This window comes from Salmo salar, chromosome 10 (assembly GCF_965601325.2).
Source record: "Salmo salar chromosome 10, fSalSal1, whole genome shotgun sequence".
Classification (NCBI taxonomy): Eukaryota; Metazoa; Chordata; class Actinopteri; order Salmoniformes; family Salmonidae; genus Salmo; species Salmo salar.
Window position 1 is genome coordinate 16,807,628 of NC_138300.1, and position 23,382 is coordinate 16,831,009.

Sequence of the window (23,382 nt, forward strand, 5' to 3'; positions counted from 1 at the left end):
CAATTCACAATAAGCAAGAAAACAGTTAACTCCCTTAACACGATCAATTAAAGGGCCTCTCTGCGGGTTGAGAGAACCTGTTTTGGTGGAGCATGTGTTAAATAGGCAGGGCTTCGGATGGTGGATAGCAGACCATTTCTGGGGGGGGGGGGGGGGGGGTTGAAAACTCCACCCTTGAGACTATCTAGGATTCTGCAGTTCATGTTTGGCAACATCTTTTCATATCTCTGGCTCCCTTTAATCTCCCTTTAATTGGCGAGTTTAACCAGTCACCTCATGGGGCATGCAGATCTCTATTCCGGCACCTCAATTTAAGAGCATCGTTTGAAATCCGCATGAGAGAAGAAGTTAACAGACTAAAAGAGAAGGATTAGGGAAAGTAATGATTTGGAGACTACACAATTTGCCCTGAGAATTGACTCATTAAAATGGCTGCAAAACATAGTTTAGCTTAATTTATTAAACAGAGAAGATGCAATGCTGTGTTTTGCAATGATTCCATTTGGTTAATGAAGTGAATTCCTGTACTACTGTATGTAGCTATGCATGTGTGCCTTTGTGAGTGGAGACATCCATGTGAACACGTGTGTGTGTGTGTGTGTGTGTGTGTGTGTGTGTGTGTGTGTGTGTGTGTGTGTGTGTGTGTGTGTGTGTGTGTGTGTTTGAGCATACATGCCTGTGTGTCTGTCGAGCATATTCCTCAGTAATAAATCATAGTCATTGTATGCCCGCAGGCGTTTTGGTGCTCATTTAGACCCCCAGTGGCCGTGGACACCATCCACAGCAATCTGTTTGGTGCCTGGGGCTCCCTTCTCTCTCTCCATCTCCCTGACACCAGCCTGATCGCCTAGCTAGTGAACCCCAACTCGCACGGTAATCCAGCAAATGAGCGCCTCTCCAACGGTTGTGTAGTCCGTTGTGCATTTGAGTGCGTTTAGGATAAACTACTTTAATTAAACAAATGGGGGAGAACACATTGTGCTGTTCCCAGACAAACCAATGTGTCTACTTTCTAGACAAAATAGTGGTCTGTTTGGCCTTTAATTAACTACTTATGGTAGCCTATAGTGTAATGAGGATGGATGTGTATCATGGTGGCTGAGAGTTTTAGAATGAGGAAAATAGACAGCCTTTAAAGAGCTTAATACCCCACACAGCCAATACTCTTCCTGACTCATCTCCTTTTGGAAGAAGATTCATGCATGATTCATGAGTACAGTGTTACGGTAGGCCAACTCTAGGAAGACAGACTGTGTGACCTAATCATTCTAGTCTAAGATATTGTATTGTTAGGGGACAACGCAGGGTGCTACTCAAACCAGGGACTCGGGGTATCTCTAGTGCCACTAGAGATTCAGAGTCCAGACTCTGTTGCAACCGGCCGCGACCGGGAGAACCATGGGGCGGCGCACAATTGGCCCAACGTCGTCTGGGTTAGGGGAGGGTTTGGCCGGCAGGGATGTCCTTGTCCCATCGCGCACTAGCGACTCCTGTGGCGGGCCGGGTGCAGTGCATGTTGACACTGTCGCCAGGTGTACAGTGTTTCCTCTGACACATTGGTGCGGCTGGCTTCCGGGTTAAGTGGGCATTGTGCCAAGAAGCAGTGCGGCTTGGTTGGGTTGTGTTTCGGTGTACGCACGGCTCTTGACCTTCGCCTCTCCCGAGTCCGTACGGGAGTTGCAGCGATGAGACAAGACTGTAACTACCAATTGGATACCACGAAATTGGGGAGAAAAAGGGGTAAAAAATAAAAACAAACCAAAAAGTAATGGGTTCGTTTGGGTCATAATTTACTGAATTAAATGATACAGTCGACACACTAAGGCCAGGATTCAACCCGAAATGCATTGACAACAAATATATTGCACTTGTTCAGACGGTGTCGGAAGGTCCTTTTAAAGGTAATTTACGTTTGAGCTGACATCGGCAGCATTTACCATGAATGCAATCTCTTTAACAGTGGGTAAATTCCCTTTAAAAAGGCACATGGCTGGAATTTCGTGCGCAGCACTAGAACGCGCTTTGAAAGAAGCCAGAATACAGCATATTCTAAAGTTGTTGTGAGGAATCGATGCATATTCTGATTGTAAGTTGAAGGGCTTTGGTGGACAATAAAGTCTCAGATATACAACATTTGCCACACTAGTACCTCACAGTTCAGTTACTAATGACAACTTTTAATTTCTTTCTTTTTTTGTTCTTGTTTACTGACAAAGTAGTATTTCCAACCTGACAGCCACATACATGCAGTAGTCCATCCACAGGAGTATGCTGATTTGTATACATGTTAACTTCGAGGCTTTCAACGATCAGCAAAAAGAAACCATTAAAATAACCCATTCTATTTTACACATACTGCCTCTATTGCTTTGATCAAATGACTGATGTCACTTTTCTTATTGTGGTTTCTCTTATACCATGTCCAGCCAAAAATACACACGGTTAATGCTTTAAGTTAAAAGGTACTCCCGTCGCTGTCTCAAAAGTAACATCCATATGGAAATGTTGAAATTGAAAAACACTCCTTTGCACGATTTACAGCCATTCAGTCCTCTTGGTATTCTCCATTCAAATAAGGAAGTTCATGTTACATTTTGTTGTTTTTCTTCATTTTGAAGTTAAGATCAAAGGTCTGAATTTTGTTTGAGAATCGGCACCATCACGGGCCTCCGAACGTTCTGCCGCAGAATAACGTTTTTTTTTTAAAAGCACACTGCTTGTTCAACACATACCCACACACCCATACACACAAGCACCTGACCCACTGACCCAAACACACAAAAACACCCAGACATACATGCTCACAATCTACACATTAGCAATCAAGCACTAACACCGGAGAGAATACAACATACAGTAGATGCCATTCCAACACTAGACAATCAGCCCATCGAGTGGTCATAACAGGAGAAACATTGGAAGGAAGATGGAGTCAATAAAGAAATGTAACAAAATTGCCTGGTTCGGCTCAGCAGACGGAGCTTTAATACGGTGTCCTTTTTTTGGTTTGTGTTGCGTGGTGGTGTGCTTCTGATTTGAACCTTTGAAAAAATGTCTATGTGCTCCTGAAAATACCTCAGGGTCCCACATCAAGTCAAGATGTTTCCCTCCGTCTAGCATACATCATAGTAGCTTACAACCGTTTTGCACAGCTCCTTTGATAACACACAAAGTCCGAGAGATGCATAACAGCAGAGCCCAGCTTGTCAGTCCAGGTTTTGTGCTGTTTTGTGGTTCGACTGTAAGGCTTATCAGTTAGTTAGTGACTAATCCTTATACCTCCGGCCACCTTGAATTTTTTTATAGTAGTTCTCCTGCTCACTCTTGTTTTGAAATTGAATGTCCCTCTCCAGGAGGACTAGCGCAGTCTTGCGTCGTAAAGTGGACTCCCGGCTTCTCCCGTCGTGGGGGACCTCCGTGTGGGGGAGGGGCAGAGGGGGAAGCATCTCTGGGTCTCCGTCGCCGGTGGAGGAGCACGGCGAGATGGTCTGGTGCGGCCGGAAGCTGCCAGTGCTGCCGCGAGCACCAACGCTGTCGCCGCGGTTCAGGTCGTTGAGCTCGTAGGAGTCTCGAGGGTCGCTGCCGTTGGACGCGCCCCTCCACTCCCAGGGGTTCCCGTTGCCCGAGCAGGGGGGCGGGCCACCGTGCACCACCGGGTGGTGGGGGGCGTGGGCGTCTACGGTGATGATGGCCGAATCACGCTGGGCCTCTGAGGGCGGGCGGTAGTGGGGCGAATCGGCGCTGGCCGTAGAGGAGGTGCAGGAGGAGGTGGAGGTGGTCTCGGAGGACTTGGGCGTGCCCCCTGAGGAGGAGGAAGGGAGGAGGCCCTGCTGCTTGGACATGGCAATCACCTGCATGATGCGCGGCTGGTTGGGTGCCCCGCGAATCGACCCGCCGCCACCGCTCTTCTCTGTGATGGACAGCCACTTGGCGCGGGTTAGTGCGCTTTTGGGTGACACTGGCGGGGGACCCGCCTCGGGGATGTGGGGGGGTCTAGGAGTTGCCACCACCCTGGCACTCCCTGGAGGCCCCACACTGATGGGGATTGGACCGGCGGAAGCTCCCCTGTTGGACTGCACCATAGATGGATAAAGCGAGGCCTGTGGCCCCCCGTCCTCGGACCCTTCCTCCCCCCCTTCAGAGCCCTCCTCGCTGGCATCCCGCTCGGCTTCATCCCTAAGGCTCAGACCCCGCATCTCCATGGACTTCTGCTTCCACTCCGTCACCAACTGCTGTGAGCGCATGGGGTCCATGGGCACTTGCACAGCCTTGAGCCTCCTTTGTACGGGTTGAGTAGGCATCATGGGCTCCTCTGGGCCCCCGTTAGTGCCCAGGCCCCCATTAGCGTTCATGCTAGATCTGGGCAGCGTGTTGCTGAAGGTCACCATTGTCTGCTGGCCCATGGGGCTGCGGGGCGCCAGGAGCTCCACGTCCACGCTGGCCCTTTTCAAGCTCCCGATGGAGGCCTTCTCGCGCTGCAGCGGCCGCACCATGCCCTCCAGCCGGTCCAGGGAGGGCGGTGCGGCGATCTCGTCGGCGCTCTCCGATGCTGAGGCGACACCTTTGTTGTAGACCGAGTCGTGGCCCCGCTGGGTCAGCGCTCGCAGGGCGTCCTCCTTCTGGGGGGGCGGAGCTGGCTTGAAGATGATGTCGTCGGAGGACCTGAAGTTGCCAACGGCGTGGAAAGCCTGGAAGAGAAGAAGAGAAGGCCTTGGTCGCCTGAAATCCCTCCACAGCTACTCGGCATAATAGTCCTGTGGAAAGTCATTATCGTTCACTATCATTCGTCTGCCTGGTTTATTGCCCTGCGCTTTACACTCCAGAGGAAGCCGACTTAAACAGAACTGACGAGCTAGCTCTAACCACCGCTCGCTATCTCCGATAAGAGTGAGAGAACATAGGGACCAAGAGGAAATGAGAGAAGGGAAGAGATATGAGACAGAAAAGAGCTATGAGAAAAAAATGACATACGAATGAGCGAGCATGATAAGACAAATGGGTATGTAAAGTAGGCCCCACCATAGACAGACAGAACGTCATAGAAAGACAATTCCAGAATCTGTTCAAATAATCCCCAGTCAGACGAAGGATGGAAAGAGAGTGTCTAAAATGGAGAGAGAGAGAGAGAGAGAGAGAGAGAGAGAGAGAGAGAGAGAGAGCAAGAATGGAATGATGGGCATAAAAGTGAACTCCATCCCTCCCTGAGGACAGATAGTCGTGTGAAAGCGGAACGCAAATGAGAGAGGGAGGAGTGTGAAAAACTTCAATAAGAGCAGCAATCTGGAGATATCAAAGAGCCTAGCACTAAACTGCAGGTAAGCCGTTTAAGTGGGGGAGGGAGGGAGAGATGGTATGCAGTGCAGTTTGATCAGCTGAAATTCTACATCACTGTCTGGTGAATAACACGTTCCTCTCCAGTGCTCGCCTCAAATCAAATTGCAGAATGGTTTTGGCTACTACAGGAAGTAGTCGGTAGACTCCCCTCACATATACAGTACCAGTCAAAAGTTTGGACACACCTGCTCATTCCAGGGTTTTTCTTTATTTTTTACTATTTTCTACATTGTAGATTAATAGCGAAGACATACAAACTATGAAATAACATATATGGAATGATGTAGTAACCAAAAACGTGTTAAACAAATCAACATATATTTTATATTTGTTATTCTTCAAAGTAACCACCCTTTGCCTTGATGACTGCTTTGCACACTCTTGGCATTCTCTCAACCAGCTTCATGAGGTAGTTATGAGTAATGCATTTCAATTAACAGGTGTGCCTTGTTAAAAGTTAATTTGTGGAATTTCTTTACATTTGAGCCAATCAGTTTTGTTGTGACAAGGTAGGGGTGGTAAACAGAAGATAGCCCTATTGGTAAAAGACCATATCCATATTATGGCAAGAACAGCTCAAATAAGCAAAGAGAAACAACAGTCCATCATTACTTTAAGACATGAAGGTCAGTCAATGCGGAAAATGTCAAGAAATGTTAAAGTTTCTTCAAGTGCAGTCGCAAAAACCATCAAGCGCTATGATGAAACTGGCTCTTATGAGGACCGCCACAAGAAAGGAAGACCCAGAGTGAGGTCTTCCTCATTAGAGCTACCAAAGTTCATTAGAGTTACCAACCTCAGAAATCAACAATTAACTGCACCTCAGATTGCCTTCATTGTCGAATTGCTGCAAAGAAAACACTGCTAAAGGACACCAATAAGAAGAAGAGGCTTGCTTGGGCCAAGAAACACGAGCAATGAACATTAGACCAGTGGAAACCTGTCCTTTGGTCTGATTAATCAAAATTTTAGATTTTTTTGGTTCCAACCGCTGTGTTTTTGTGAGATACAGAGTAGGTGAACGGATGATCTCCGCATGTGTGGTTCCCACCGTGAAGCATGGAGAAGGAGGTGTGATGGTGCTTTGCTGGTGACACTGTGTGTGATTTATTTAGAATTCAAGGCGCACTTAACCAGCATGGCTACCACAGCATTCCGCAGTGATACGCCATCCCGTCTGGTTTGCGCTTAGTGGGACTATCATTTGTTTTTCAAAAGGACAATGACCCAACACATGTCCAGGCTGTGTAAGGGCTATTTTACCAAACAGGAGAGTGATGGAGAGCTGCATCAGATGACCTGACATCCACAATCACCCGACCTCAACCCAATTGAGATGGTTTGGGATGAGTTGGACCACAGAGTGGAGGAAAAGCAGCCAACAAGTGCTCAGCATATGTGGAAACTCCTTCAGATTGTTGGAAAAGCATTCCAGGTGAAGCTGGTTGAGAGAATGCCAAGAGTATGCAAAGCTGTCATCAAGGCAAAGGATGGCTATTTGAAGAATCAAAAATATCAAATATTTGATTAACAATTTTTTGGTTACTACATGATTCCATATGTGTTATTTCATAGTTTTGATGTCTTCACTATTATTGTACAATGTAGAAAATAGTAAAAATAAAAATAAAAACTTGAATGAGTAGGTGTGTCCAAACTTTTGAATGGTACTGTACCTTTCAGAAATGTATGTGCGCACGAATAGCCCTTTTTATATCAGCTTTGATAGAATCCTTAAATGTCATGTTCCTAAATGTTTTAACCACCTGTCAATCCTGCAGATAAAAAAAGAAATGAAGATTAATATGCATCATCACTGTCAAATAAATGTCACAAGTCAAGATAGATGTCAATGGAAGTTAGGTCTTACCAGGTAAGCAGCGATGCCGGCCCCTATGAGGAAGCCCACGTAGACGTCGATGGGGTGGCTGCGGTACTGGGTGATCTGGGTGAGGCCGGTTAGAGCCGCCACGATGGCAAACGCAAACACCAACACTGGCTTCAGCAGCTTGGTGCTGTCTGAGATGGTTGAGTTGAAGTACATCTGCAAGTAGAGAGAAATTGAGAAAATACATGGTGAGATATTATAACAGAAAAACTCAAATACATTCCATTCTTCTATGTATATGATACATTTTATTTCTGCTCAAAAACGGGTCCTAAACCATTAAGTTCTTGAGCTATTTATAAACCAAAAATGCCTTGTACATGTTTTCCCTTAATTTAATCCACATATTTTAAGCTTGATGATAATATTTTAAGCGGTTTGAGGCAAAAATTTCAATTTAAGCTATCAAATATATATATATATGGGGGAAAAGCCAGCATGGCACAATACGTTAAGCTCTTCCTTAAAATTATATAGTTGGGACAGACTTGCGCAAGGGATTTGTACATTGAGAATCTGGTGTGAATACTTTGGTTACAATTCCACTTTATTCTCAAACAATATTAGCACACAATTCCCTAATTTGTGGCTAATCAATCTGCTATTGTACTTGACCAGCCACTGAACAACACACAAAAAAAGCCCAAAACGGAATCTGGGGAGTGATCCTTCCTTAGCATTCTCGGCATGTTTAATCAATAAAACTAGCCAATCATGTTTAGTCGCAGTTTTTGTTTATAAATTGACTTAAAGCGACAGGCACTTTTTCATTTGAGTCTTAGGGGCCTATGAGAAACACTGCCACATAAAATTTCACCTGGCCCTAGCAATACACTCTAACAGTGCTATGAACTCTCTGGATGCTTTTGCTTACATGAATGTCAATGCTGCCTCTTTAATTGGTGTGTCCACTGTAACATGTAATATGGTCCCTAACCAGGTTTAGTACATGTCGGATAAAAAATGTCACGACAGGCCTGATGGAAACAGCAAATTTGTTGGCCAAACTTTCCAAAATGTCGACAAAAACCAAATACGCTAGACAAGGAGGGATCTTGTAAGTGTAACCGATGTGAAATGGCTAGTTAGTTAGCGGTGGTGCACGCTAATAGCGTTTCAATCAGTGACGTCACTCGCTCTGAGACTTGAAGTAGGGTTTCCCCTTGCGTTGCAAGAGCCGCGGCTTTTGTGGCGCGATGGGTAACGATGCTTCGTGGGTGACTGTTGTTGATGTGTGCAAGGGTCCCTGGTTTGAGCCCAGGTTGGGGCGAAGAGAGGGACGGAACCTACACTGTTACATAAGGAGGGATCTTGTAAAATGTATTATGGCGTTGGAAGCCTTCCACAGGGATGCTGGCCCATGTTGACTCCAATGCTTCCCAAAGTTGTGTCAAGTTGGCTGGATGTGAAAAACCCAGCAGCGTTGCAGTGCGCGCCTGGCACCTACTAACATACCTCGTTCAAAGGCACTTCAATCTTTTGTCTTGTCCATTCCCCCTCTGAATGGCACACCTACACAATCCATGTCTCAATTGTCTCAAGGCTTAAAAATCCCCTTTATCTACACTGATTGAAAATTGCTTTCACCTGGATTCACCCGGTCAGTCTATGTCATGGAGAGAGCAGGTGTTCATAATGCTTTGTATACTCAGTTGGAGAGTTTATTAGGTATACCCCTACAGACAGTGAGTCTCGTGGCCGTGGCTTGCTATATAAAGCAGGTATACAGGCATTGAGGCATTCAGTTGCTGTTCGATTGAATGTTAAATGGGCAAAACAAGTGACCTAAGTGTCTTTGAGCGTGGTATGATCGGCCGTGCCATGGGCGCCGGTTCCAGTATCTCAGAAAAGGCTGGAATCCTGGGCTTTTCACATACGACAGAGTCTAGGGTTGACAGAGAATGGTGCGACAAACAATAAACATCCAGTCAGCGGCAGTCCTGTAGGTAAAAACAGCTCGCTGAAAAAAGGTAATAAACTGCATCTCAGAACGCACATTTTGTCAGTCCTTGTCATGGATCGGCTATTGCAGCAGACGACCACACCGGGTTCCACTGCTATCACTTAAAAACAAGAAGAAGCAGGCCCAGTGAGCACGTGATCATCAACACTGGACAACTGAGGAGTGGTCTGACGAATCCCAGTTCCTGTTGCATCATGCTGATGGCAGAGTCAGGATTTGGCGTAAGCAAATCCTGTCAATAGTACAGGCTAGTGCCGGGTTGTGTAATAATGTGAGGAATATTTTTCCTGGCACATGTTAGGTTCCTTGAGACCAATTGAGCAATGTTCCCATGTCCTGAAGAATTCAGGCTGTTCTGGAGGCAAAGGGGGGTCTGACCCCGCTACCTTCTGTATATCCAAGATGGCGTAGCAGTGCAGACGTGGTTTGTTGTCCTCTCGTTTACTTTTTGTATTTTTCGTCTTTTTTGTATGTATTCCAATTTATTTTCAATCTCTTTTCCATTTTTAAATTAAATATACCTTCCGGTAACCCGCCTCACACAATGTGACACGGATCCACAATTTTTTTTAGACCCTATAGCCAAAACTTTCATCAGAAGGTAGTCAGCTAATTAGCTAAGTTACTAGCTATTTAGTCATTGTTAGCCACTGCTAGCGGCCTTTACCCTCTGCTCAGGCACCAGGTGTTTTTTTAGCCTGGATAATACCTGCCAGCCTCGGACTGTTTTTCTCCACTACAACGCCAGATTCCTGTCGTAAACCCTGGACCATTGATCATCACAGCTAGCTAGCTGCCACTGAGTGACCCAGCCCCGAAGCTAGCCCTGAGCCAGACTCATCTCCCGGCTAGCAAACGAAATTACCACAACTACAATACCTCTTTCGCCATCTGGCCAGTCCCTTCGTCGACACGGCGCACCGCCGTACCACCACGACTGGTCCGCAGACGTAATTCCATCAGCTGTGCATTCAACCGGCCTTTGCCGGACGACAGAGCAGACGCTTCTACTTACCCCGGACTGCTAACTTTAAACGCCGTGTCTCCCGCGTGCTAGCGTAGTAACGACTACCTTGCGGCTTCCTTGTTTCATCTATTTCTGTACACTGGACCCTATGATCACTTGGCTACATAGCTGATGCCTGCTGGACAGTCCATTTATCACGGTACTCCACTATGTTTACCTTTGTTTATCTGTCGGCCCTAGCCCCGAACTCAGGCCCTGTGTGTAGTTAACCGACCCTCTCTGCCTATTCACCGCCATTTTACCGGTTGTTGTTGTCTTAGCTGATTAGCTGTTGTTGTCTTATCCGTTGTTGACTTAGCTAGCTCTCCCAATCAACACCTGTGATTGCTTTATGCCTTGCTTTATGTCTCTCTCAAATGTCAATATGCCTTGTATAATGTTGTTTAGGATAATTATCATTGTTTTAGTTTACTGCGGAGCCCCTAGTCCCACCTCCCACACATGCCTTGACCTCACCCAGTATAACTAGCGTGTCCAGAGATCATCTTATCATCACTCAGTGCCTGGGTTACCTCCACTGTACCCGCACCCCACCATACCCCTGTCTGAACATTATGCCCTGAATCTATTCTACCACGCCCAGAAATCTGCTCCTTTTATTCTCTGTGCCCAACGCACTAGACGGCCAGTTTGCTAGCCTTCAGCCGTACCCTCATCAAACTCCTCCTCTGTTCCTCAGGTGATGTGGAGACTAACCCAGGCCCTGCGTGTCCCCAGGCACTCTCATTTGTTCACTTCTGTAATCGAAAAAGCCTTGGTTCATGCATGTTAACATCAGAAGCCTCCTCCCTAAGTTTTTTTACTCACTGTTTTAGCACACTCCCCCAACCCTGATGTCCTTGCCGTGTCTGAATCCTGGCTTAGGAAGGCCACCAAAAATTCGGAGATTTCCATACCCAACTACAACATTTTCCATCAAGATAGAACTGCCAAAGGGGGAGGAGTTGCAATCTACTGCAGAGATAGCTTGCAAAGTTCTGTCATACTTTCCAGGTCTATGCCCAAACAGTTCGAGCTACTAATTTTAAAAATGAATCTCTCCAGAAATAAGTCTCTCACTGTTGCCGCCTGCTATAGACCCCCTCAGGACACCATATGTGAATTGATTGCCCCCCATCTATCTTCAGAGTTCGTTCTGTTAGGTGACCTAAACTGGGATATGCTTAACACCCCAGCAGTCCTACAATCTAAGCTAGTTGCCCTCAATCTCACAGAAATTATCAAGGAAACCACCAGGTACAACCCTAAATCCGTAAACATGGGCACCCTCATAGATATTATCCTGACCAACTTGCCCTCCAAATACACCTCTGCTGTTTTCAATCAGGATCTCAGCGATCACTGCCTCATTGCCTGCATCCGCTATGGGTCCACGGTCAAATGACCACCCCTCATCACTGTCAAACGCTCCCTAAAACACTTCTGCGAGTAGGCCTTTCTAATCGACCTGGCCCAGGTATCCTGGAAAGATATTGACCTCATCCCGTCAGTCGAGGATGCCTGGTCGTTATTTAAAAGTAATTTCCTCGCCATCTTAAATAAGCATGCCCCTTTCAATTTAGAACTAAGAACAGATATAGCCCTTGGTTCACTCCAGACCTGACTGCCCTTGACCAGCACAAAAACATCCTGTGGCGGACTGCAATAGCATCGAATAGTCCCCGTGATATGCAACTGTTCAGGGAAGTCAGGAACCAATACACACAGTCAGTCAGGAAAGCAAAGGCTAGCTTTTTCAAACAGAAATTTGCATCCTGTAGCTCTAACTCCAAAAAGGTTTGGGACACTGTAAAGTCCATGGAGAACATGAGCACCTCCTCCCAGCTGCCCACTGCCCTAGGCGACACGGTCACCACCGATAAATCCATGATAATCGAAAATGTCAATAAGCATTTCTCTACGGCTGGCCATGCTTTCCTCCTGGCTACCCCAACCAACAGCTCCGCACCCCTCGCAGCTACTTGCCCGAGCCTCCCCAGCTTCTCATTCACCCAAATCCAGATCACAGATGTTCTGAAAGAGCTGCAAAACCTGGACCCGTACAAATCAGCTGGGCTAGACAATCTGGACCCTCTCTTTCTAAAATTATCCGCCGTCATTGTTGCAATCCCTATTACCAGTCTGTTCAACCTCTCTTTCGTTTCATCCGAGATCCCTAAAGATTGGAAAGCTGCCGTGGTCATCCCCCTCTTCAAAGGGGGTGACACTCTAGACCCTAACTGTTACAGACCTATATCCATCCTTCCCTGCCTTTCTAAAGTCTTTGAAAGCCAAGTTAATAAACAGATCACTGACCATTTTGAATCCCACCGTACCTTCTCCGCTGTGCAATCCGGTTTCCGAGTTGGTCACGGGTGCACCTCAGCCACGCTCAAGGTACTAAATGATATCATAACCACCATCGATAAAAGGCAGTACTGTGCAGCCGTCTTCATCAACCTTGCCAAGGCTTTTGACTCTGTCAATCACCGCATTCTTATCGGCAGACTCAATAGCCTTGGTTTCTCAAATGACTGCCTCGCCTGGTTCACCAACTACTTTGCAGACAGAGTTCAGTGTGTAAAATCGGAGAGGGCCTGTTGTCCGGACCTCTGGCAGTCTCTATGAGGGTACCACAGGGTTCCATTTTTTTTATTTTTTTATTTTTTTCCTCGGGCCGACTCTTTTCTCTGTATATATATGTAACCGATGTGAAATGGCTAGTTAGTTAGCGGTGGTGCGCGCTAATAGCGTTTCAATCGGTGACGTCACCCGCTCTGAGACTTGAAGTAGGGTTGCCCCTTGCGTTGCAAGGGCCGCGGCTTTTGTGGCGCGATGGGTAACGATGCTTCGTGGGGTGTCAGTTGTTGATGTGTGCAAGGGTCCCTGGTTCGAGCCCGGGTTGGGGCGAAGAGAGGGACGGAACCTACACTGTTACATTGGTGCCGTGACCCGGATCATTGGTTGCTGCGGAAAAAGGAGGAGGTCAAAGGGGGGGTGAGTGTAACCGATGTGAAATGGCTAGTTAGTTAGCGGTGGTGCGCGCTAATAGCGTTTCAATCGGTGACGTCACCCGCTCTGAGACTTGAAGTAGGGTTGCCCCTTGCGTTGCAAGGGCCGCGGCTTTTGTGGCGCGATGGGTAACGATGCTTCGTGGGGTGTCAGTTGTTGATGTGTGCAAGGGTCCCTGGTTCGAGCCCGGGTTGTTGCGAAGAGAGGGACGGAACCTACACTGTTACATATATATATCAACGATGTCGCTCTTGCTGCGGTTGATTCCCTGATCCACCTCTACGCAGACGACACCATTCTGTATACATCTGGCCCTTCTTTGGACACTGTGTTAACTAACCTCCAAACGAGCTTCAATGCCATACAACACTCCTTCTGTGGCCTCCAACTGCTCTTAAACGCTAGCAAAATCAAATGCATGCTTTTCAACCGTTCGCTGCCCGCACCCGCACGCCCGACTAGCATCACTACTCTGGACGGTTCTGACCTAGAATACGTGGACAACTACAAATACCTAGGTGTCTGGCTAGACTGTAAACTCTCCTTCCAGACTCATATCAAACATCTCCAATCCAAAATCAAATCTAGAATTGGCTTTCTATTCCGCAACAAAGCCTCCTTCACTCAAGCCGCCAAACTTACCCTAGTAAAACTGACTATCCTACCGATCCTTGACTTCGGCGATGTCATCTACAAAATAGCTTCCAATACTCTACTCAGCAAATTGGATGTAGTCTATCACAGTGCCATCCGTTTTGTTACCAAAGTGCCTTATACCACCCACCACTGCAACCTGTATGCTCTAGTCGGCTGGCCCTCGCTACATATTCGTCGCCAGACCCACTGGCTCCAGGTCATCTATAAGTCTATGCTAGGTAAAGCTCCGCCTTTTCTCAGCTCACTGGTCACGATAACAATACCCACCCGTAGCACGCGCTCCAGCAGGTATATCTCACTGGTCATCCCCAAAGCCAACACCTACTTTGGCCGCCTTTCCTTCCAGTTCTCTGCTGCCAGTGACTGGAACGAATTGCAAAAATCGCTGAAGCTGGAGACTTACATTTCCCTCACTAACTTTAAACATCAGCTATCTGAGCAGCTAACCGATCGCTGCAGCTGTACATAGTCCATCTGTAAATAGCCCACCCAATCTACCTACCTCATCCCCATATTGTTTTTATTTACTTTGCTGCTCTTTTGCACACCAGTATCACTACTTACACACCATCATCTGTTCATCATCATCTGCTCATCTATCACTCCAGTGTTAATCTGCGAAATTGTAATTACTTTGCTACTATGGCCTTACCTCCATGCCATTTGCACACACTGTATATAGACTTTATTTTTTCTCTATTGTGTTATTGACTGTATGCTTGTTTATTCCATGTGTAACTCTGTGTTGTTGTTTCTGTCGCACTGCTTTGCTTTATCTTGGCCAGGTCGCAGTTGTAAATGAGAACTTGTTCTCAACTAGCTTACCTGGTTAATTAAAGGTGAATTATTATAATTTTTTTAAATAGTTGTGTGTGCCTAATAAACTTGCTACTGAGTGTACGTAATAACTATCATATCAAAGTAAACTTGGAGTCACGCGATGATATGTTCTGTGGGCCTCCCATTACAACTCGGGAAAGAATGCAGTTTATTAGGCTACAGATTTAAAAAATGATGGTGAACTTCACAGGATGGTGAAAGTGCACGGTGATGACCTTGATGCTTCTTTCCAATAAATATCGAGGGTCTTATTCTGGTGACATGATGATCGATGCTTGGCTGCCGTTTGACAAATACAAATGATCTTGCTCTTTTGTCCATAATAATGTCATCATGTACTGTAGGTAACCTACTCAGAGTACCCACACTGTATCTGTGAGCTGTTGGCTTGAGTGCATGTGCTGAGACCAGAGTGGGCACACTCGCTATATAGCGCAAAACATTTTTGTGACAAAACCATCAGTAAATTTGAAAATGCGCTGGAAACCCACTTAAGTTGTATTCTTTTATTCGATACATGGGCATTTAACTGCAAAATCAATATTTATGTGCACTACGTCATCACGGACAGCCTTTTATCCGCAACAAGTCAATTTGATGGAAACCCATATCTGGTGGGAAAATGCATTGTTTTTGTGCAGATTTTGAATATTTGCTTGAAAATCTGTTGCCAATGGATGGAAACCTATCCAGTGACACTTCATACGGTGCATTTGTTGCAGGAGGTGTACTTACTGATATGTACACAGCAGCAAAGGCAGACAGGGTTGCGTGCTGAGAGGGAAAGGTTTTCCTGACGAGAAAGAGAAAATATGTTTGTGGCGAGATGAAATGCAAGAGCAGCAGACAGACAGACACCATATGTCCCACAGCTTTGATCACAATGTGAAAGGGGAGAGAACAGTGCTAGTATGGAATAAAGATCACACCTACACATTGCTACAATGCGGGTTATTGTTGTTGTGGTGATGCTGTCAAGGTGTGCTGTATCTGTCTAAGTGTACAGTATCGATACATCCTTGTTTATCTGTCTATGACTGATCTGTGAATCTGTGTTGAAATACCCCAAAATGGCTTCCTTACTAACACCAATTCCTGATCACTTAGTATATCTAAGACTGGATGAGATGGATTATCTGAAAGCAAAATGGAGGAACAGAAAACCTGTCTTGGGTTTCACCTAGCCAGTCGGTTCAGATCAGTGGTCCAGAGAGGAAGAAAACAAGAAAAGTAGGCTTTTCATGAGTATTGAGACTCATCCTCTGAGGATATACAATGTTCTGTCCAAGGCTGCATTCCAATACTTAGTACGTAATTTCCTTGAAAACCCATTAAATTCATATCTATCCTTCATTTTTCCCAATGAATCTTTTTCCCTTTACACTGTTTATATTGCCTCAGTGAGAGCCTTTGAACCACTCTGTCTTTTTGATTGGGACTTCCGGCATGAGTGATACACAGAGACGAGAACACACAAAAGCTATGTTCCATTATCCAGACTAGCATACTACTAACAATGCATTCCAAAAACAATTGCTTAATTCAAACTGGTATTCTAGTATGGATACTGTAACAGAACCTTAATCCTTCCTGGGTCAGGTGGTTATGTTATGTCATGTAGCTACCTGGCAGAGACGATGGCGTGCTGGTCGTGACCGGAGCAGATGTCCTTGGTGATGTAGGGGTTTTTATCACAGGCCACCCCTGGCTGTGTGTAGTTGGGCTTGCACACAGTCAGGAAGAAGGGAGTGTGATAACCTGTGGCCAACTGAATCACATCAGTCATTAGAGCCGTGGCACACAACCCAAACACATGGACACCTGGAGAGACAGAGGGCGAGAGAGAGAAAAAGGGGAGTGAAAAGAGAGGACGGTGAATGAGAGGAAAAGAGAGGGAGGAAGAGGGGGAGCAGAAATACAGAGAGAGAGGTGGGTGGTGATGTGAAGAGAAATACGGGGAGATTGAGAGAAAGAGGAGGGAGCGGAGGAGTGACATGAGTTGAAAAAGAGAGTAGTGAAAACAAGAAAGAAAGAGCGAGAGGGAGGGAGTCATTGTCACACTGGATATATCCCTGAACAAGCGACATTCCTCCACAGTGTGGAACCATACCTACGAAGCGCACCGTTCGCCGAAGGAAGGAGTTGAAGTTGCACCCGCCGGCGTTGATGCTGCCCTCCACCCCGGGGCGGATCTTAAGCCGTGACTGCATGAAGTAGACCAGGCCCTCCCCCATCATGATCTGACCAGACGACAAGATCACACAATCAGAGATACGGCAGCACTAATCAATACATTTGGACTTGCTCATTGTGTTGAACCCCATCTCAGAGACTGGGCTATTTGAGTATTAGATTGTTGTATGTGTGAACTTGGTCCCATGTTATATGGTCCGATTTAAATGTAAGCCTATATATTTGACAACTATACTTTGTCTGAATGTTTTTACCATGAGTTCATATAGTTTGAGTGTATAATGGCTTAATTATACATAATGTTTCACATAGGCCATGTGTGGGAGTGTTTAGATGGGTACTTTTGCAGGCAGAGCAGCATCGTGCGTGTTTGTGTGTGTGTGTGTGGGTGGGTGCCTGCACGAGCGCAAGTGTGTTCAGAGGGGTGTACTCACCGAAGCGGCCGGACCAGCGAAGGCCAGGCTGAGCAGCATGAGTAGAGGGATGAGCTCATCTCCACCGTCAACGTAGGGCATGCTCAGCATGCGGTCATGGCAACGGAAGCCTACCTGGGCAGGCTGAAGCAGGTCCGTCAGCTCCAGGAAGTAGAGCGACACCATAGAAGAAGCCACAATGGGCAGCTGGGAAACAAGAAACAGGAAGTGCAAGTGTAGGTGAAAGGTTGCTGTCTGACCTATCACTATACTTACTACCACTAACTCTAATCTTAAAGATAACTATATAGAAGTTTTGCGTTTTGAACCAGAAGGGGTCCCTTAAATAGACTAACTAGATACTTGAATAGATGAGGTTCAGATCGTTTAAAATAATGACATGTGGCCGGAAAAGATAGGAAAGCAGGTCATCCTCAGCTTCAGCGTATTGACCCAAATGTATCCACCCATGATAATGACAAACCAGAAGACACAGAGAGAGAGAAATGCAGAGCGCCAGACAAATATATTCTGATGGAGTTAATCAATATGTGTTTGTTAGTTGGTTCATTCATTTGTCTGTTCGTTCATTCGTTCAGTCAATCAATCAGATACAACCACAGATTATCATTATAACATGTTGAATTTCCCCTTTTCTTTGCTATCATAACGCTGATATTTCTACCCACCTCTACAAAATAGAAGCATGGCAACAGAGTCAAGCTATCTTTCGGCGGTTTCTTCTTGGGCTTTGGGTCTCTTGGAGTCATCATTGTGACGTCTGATGTGGACAAACCTGAAAGAACACATAGTTGAAGGTTAACAAAAAAATATAGTACTGAATGAGCTCAGGGCCATTTCTTAGCTATTTTAATAGACTATATTAAAATGGATATAATGAATTTATTTATTCCATTAAAATTGATAAGAGCCCTGAATGCCATGTAGTCAAATTCAATGGTAAAACACATAGCTGTCCATGATAATGAATGAGATTTTAAAACTCCTGGGGAGCACAACTCAGGCCCTCATGTTCCGCAGTACCGCTGGGTTTCGTTTCTCCTTGGCATTGAATTGATAAATGAATGTTACTGGTTTAGTGGAGAGAGCACACACCTTGTTCCAGGTAGAAATCAGTCACAGGTTAAAAGCCAAAAACCAGCAGGACAACCAGCGGCCTTCGAGGACCCGAACTGCACCCTCTAACCTAGACACTAATCTATTTTCCTGATTCCATTGCTTGAGCATATGGTTTACAGGCACGGTAGGCCAACTTGTATAAGCCTAGTTTGCCAGTGAGTGGACACACATTGAAAGCGGATCCTTCATTGTTATATTTCACACATACAAAACCTTGATAAGCTTATTCTGGCACAGAATTGTTATTTTTTTATTATGTTTTTTTTAACCTTTATTTAACTAGGCAAGTCAGTTATGAACAAATTCTTATTTACAATGATGGCCTACTCTGGCCAAACCCGGACGACGCTGGGCCAATTGTGTGTGATACAGCCTGGATTCGAACCAGGTACTATAGTGACACCTCTTGCACTGAGATGCAATGCCTTAGACCGCTGCGCCACTCGGGAGCCCAACTAGTGCTGAAAACCCATACCTACAGAGAGGATGATGCCAAAGTAACTAACTAGTGCCGAAAACCCATACCTACAGAGAGGATGATGCCAAAGTAACTACTAGTGCCGAAAACCCATACCTACAGAGAGGATGATGCCAAAGTAACTAACTAGTGCCGAAAACCCATACCTACAGAGAGGATGATGCCAAAGTAACTAACTAGTGCCGAAAACCCATACCTACAGAGAGGATGATGCCAAAGTAACTAACTAGTGCCGAAAACCCATACCTACAGAGAGGATGATGCCAAAGTAACTAACTAGTGCTGAAAACCCATACCTACAGAGAGGATGATGCCAAAGTAACTAACTAGTGCTGAAAACCCATACCTACAGAGAGGATGATGCCAAAGTAACTAACTAGTGCTGAAAACCCATACCTACAGAGAGGATGATGCCAAAGTAACTAACTAGTGCTGAAAACCCATACCTACAGAGAGGATGATGCCAAAGTAACTAACTAGTGCCGAAAACCCATACCTACAGAGAGGATGATGCCAAAGTAACTAACTAGTGCCGAAAACCCATACCTACAGAGAGGATGATGCCAAAGTAACTACTAGTGCCGAAAACCCATACCTACAGAGAGGATGATGCCAAAGTAACTAACTAGTGCCGAAAACCCATACCTACAGAGAGGATGATGCCAAAGTAACTAACTACTGCCGAAAACCCATACCTACAGAGAGGATGATGCCAAAGTAACTAACTAGTGCCGAAAACCCATACCTACAGAGAGGATGATGCCAAAGTAACTAACTAGTGCCGAAAACCCATACCTACAGAGAGGATGATGCCAAAGTAACTACTAGTGCTGAAAACCCATACCTACAGAGAGGATGATGCCAAAGTAACTAACTAGTGCTGAAAACCCATACCTACAGAGAGGATGATGCCAAAGTAACTAACTAGTGCTGAAAACCCATACCTACAGAGAGGATGATGCCAAAGTAACTAACTAGTGCTGAAAACCCATACCTACAGAGAGGATGATGCCAAAGTAACTAACTAGTGCTGACTGTTGTCTGTTTTTGGAAAGGTATTGCTAGCCGTCTTAATGTAGGTACTGAAGAACAGCAAAATTGTGATAGGTTCTCATTTTCTTATTTTGTTTTGCCAAGAGAATGTTCCCAAAAAATGTGCCATACATTCCAGTTAAGTGATAATTGGCACCAATATCGAAATGTGTTGGAGGTTTTCATACCTCAACAGCAGTGCAATGTGGGGATGAGTGCATGTGCCACACCATCTGTTGTGTAGATTGATACATATGATATATATAGCTGCATCTCATCTTCACATTAGACCCCTGTTGAGGTCTGAGTGATTTAGATATTTAGGAATCAGAATATGTACAATATGGAGGAAAACAAAAGACAAAATAAATAAGGCTCTCTCTCGATATATATATATATATATATATATATATATATAAAAGACATTGATGACTGATTTATAACACCATGCACTGTACAAACATTTACAACTGCTTATGTCAGCTTATATCAACATCTACAGGTTGAAATAGGGTATGCGGTGATATCAACTTGCAATTGACATAGTGTAGCATTAATGCAGCTGTTATGTATGGTGTATAAATGTGTTATGTAATCCCTCAAAAAGAAAGTGCTTCCCTGAGCATATAGATGCTTGCTGTTTGTGTAGGGAAAATACAAGTGCCAAGATACTTGACAAGACAACCCTAGAGTGAGGGAGGTAAAATGCCAACAGAGGGCTCGTCTTTCATTGGGGAAAAGACATGTTTATCTAGAGGAGCCAGATTTTCCTTAAAAGAGGGAGGGAGGGAGGGAGAGAGAGAGAGAGGGGCGAGAGGGAGAGGGGTATGTGTGTGTTGAAGGGGTGGGGAGTGTGGAGAGGAGAGAAAGGGGGTGTAGACAGTGCCTCAAACAAACTGAGGTCTGTGTATGCCTGTGGTCAGAAAACCTGCTTGACAGCCAGCGAGAGGGTTTGAATGGGGAGTCTTTCAATTAAACAAGACGGATTAGAAAATGGCAGATCACAGCTGTCCTCACTGGGGCTATTGTTGCTCTCAAGTGGGAGTCAAAATGGTCCCTCAGTCTAAGACCAAAAAAAATAAATATATATATATATATATATAACCCCTGTAACTCACCAATTTTAATCCCAACAAACCAGGGACATTCTGAGGACATTCAACCACGTTTCCATCTGGTCCCTTAAGGGTTTCGGTGCAATGTTATCCCTCTGACGTTCTGAGAACATTCTAAGAACATCGCATGACGATCCCAAGGGAACGTTCTCCGGGGGACCTTTGTCTAGTTCACTTTAAGTTCCTAGGACATCACTGAGGACCATGTCAGGATCGTTTTAGGATGTTCTCAGGACGTTCATTTTACTATTCCTTAGGACATCACGTGATGGTCCCAAGGGAATGTCCTCTGGGGGACCTTTGTCTAGTTCCCTGTAAGCTCCCAGGACGTCACTGAGGACCATGTCAGGACCTTCATGTCAGGACCTTTTTAGGACGTTCATTTTACTAGTCTTTAGGACGTTGCGTGATGGTCCCAAGGGGGATTTTTTTCTACTTTCCAGTTTGTCCCGGGGATTTCCCTGAAGACGTTTTCAGGATGTTCTTGGGACGTTGTGTCATGGTCCCCTGGAGGTTTTGTCTAAATCAGTCACTGATACAGACATGGTGGAGTAGCAGGAAGATCCATAATGCTACGAACCAAGAGATTTTGAGTTCAAATCCCAGCTGAGGACATGTTAAATCGTAATTACTGTATGAATAAAAATACACAACGCTGCTGGTTATGATACCATCAGGTGACGTCCCCAGGACAAACCCGGTAACTAGACAAAAACCTCCAGAGGACCAAGACACAATGTCCTCAGGACACCCCGGGACAAACCGGGAACAAGACAAAACCTCCAGGAGATAATGACACAACGTCCAAAGAACGTCCTCGCGACAAACCAGGAACTAGATTAAACCTCCAGGGGACCATGACACAATGTCACAAGAATGTCAACAACAAAAAAACGTCCCGGGACAAACTGGGAACTAGACAAAAAACCAGGGGACCATGACACAAGACCTGACGACTTTAGGTGACCATTTCGTGACATCCCTAGGACCTCCTAACAACTTATTATTGATTGCAGGGATAAGACTGGCAGTGTATAACTAAGGCAGGATCAGACTGATAAAGAGGATTAAGCAAGTTCAATATTCCAAAACAAACGAATAATGCTACTACTGTAATACAACTTAATTAACTTAGCTATACAACTATGGTAGGTATGTAATGTAAGTAGGTAGATACAGACAGACAGACAGACAGACAGACAAACACACAGACACACACACACAGGCAGACATGAGCATAGTTGGTGCAACAATAAAACAAATTCCAAGCATTAGCTCCTAGGTGTACAGCTGCCATACAACGTGCGGTGCTTATCAATTGAGAAAAATCCAGAGATAAAACTGCTGCATTGATTTTTATCTTTTAATGTATGCTAAGCGTCAGGACACCAAAAATTAACGGCGGTTACATGGCACAACGACAAAACGTGCTGTCTGGTGAGTGAGGCAATAGCCTATACCTCAAATCCATATGGGAATCACATTTTATATGAATCACTAGGACAGGCTACCTATATGACTATTAACAGCACATGGCTGAAAATAACATGATCATTTATGATGGTTGCTTTACATGCACACAGTGAAAGTGCTATAATTAATTCGATCAATTAGCCTAGGCTATGCATATCAGACATCAAGTAAAAAATAAAAAAAAAGACATTTAAAGCATACAATCCTTGTAAGATAATAATAAAGACCAAAACTCACCTAGGCTCTACGTAAATACAAATAATAAATTGAAAATCAGCTAAAGTTAACTGATTAGATATAGCACGAGGAATAGATGTGACGGTAAGACTAGGCTACTACTGCTGCTGTCCCCCCTTTACGCGCCGCAAGAGGAAATACTGTCAACGTTTCTCACAGCAACTCAGTCCATTTCACTTTCTTTTTTCTGCTCACGTTTCACACGGAGCGATCCCGAAGAAAGCGTGTAGTGGGTGCAGCTTTGGTGGAGTGAAAATGCACGATTCCCCGGCCTCGGGAGTCTTTTGACTTGGGCAACACTGGCGATTCAGCGAGAAATGCCTTGCACCACTCCTGGTTCAAAAGGTTGCCTCGGATACTGTGGTCTCGCTCCTGACCTTGGCTAGATAGATGACAGATAATAATTGATAACCTGTCTATTTACAGCCCTAGTATTCCGTCATGGGGGAACGGGGGGCTGTCAATGATGCATCATAGGCTACTGCAAAAAGAATGTGAGAGCAGAAGAAGCGGGGAAGGGTGTGAGCGTGTAGCCTTTTGTGAAGTGCGTAGCCTTTTGTGTAGTGCGTGCGTGCGTGTGTGTGTTTGTGTTACTGCCAAT

The 23,382-nt window shown here is 45.3% G+C and overlaps 1 protein-coding gene across 1 annotated transcript; it reads right to left on the bottom strand.

Moving 5' to 3' along the window:
- Window positions 1–2,155: 2,155 nt before the first annotated feature.
- On the bottom strand, window positions 2,156–23,275 carry plppr3b (phospholipid phosphatase related 3b). The gene is made up of 8 exons (XM_014216052.3): window positions 22,782–23,275; window positions 17,996–18,102; window positions 17,328–17,513; window positions 16,811–16,940; window positions 16,326–16,521; window positions 15,436–15,493; window positions 7,205–7,378; window positions 2,156–4,688 (listed from the first exon to the last, which is right to left on the bottom strand). The coding sequence occupies exons 2-8, from the start codon at window positions 18,077–18,079 to the stop codon at window positions 3,267–3,269; spliced, it is 2,250 nt and encodes a 749-aa protein (XP_014071527.1). The 5' UTR covers window positions 18,080–18,102; window positions 22,782–23,275; the 3' UTR covers window positions 2,156–3,266.
- Window positions 23,276–23,382: the final 107 nt, after the last annotated feature.

Excerpts from the sequence above, each read along its gene's own strand:
- plppr3b (XM_014216052.3), bottom strand. The coding sequence starts at position 18,079 with ATGATGACTCCAAGAGACCCAAAGCCCAAGAAGAAACCGCCGAAAGAT. Across the intron at positions 16,941-17,327 it reads TCGCTGGTCCGGCCGCTTCG|ATCATGATGGGGGAGGGCCT; the intron begins GTGAGTACACCC and ends TCGTCTGGTCAG. Across the intron at positions 16,522-16,810 it reads GCGAACGGTGCGCTTCGTAG|GTGTCCATGTGTTTGGGTTG; the intron begins GTATGGTTCCAC and ends CTGTCTCTCCAG.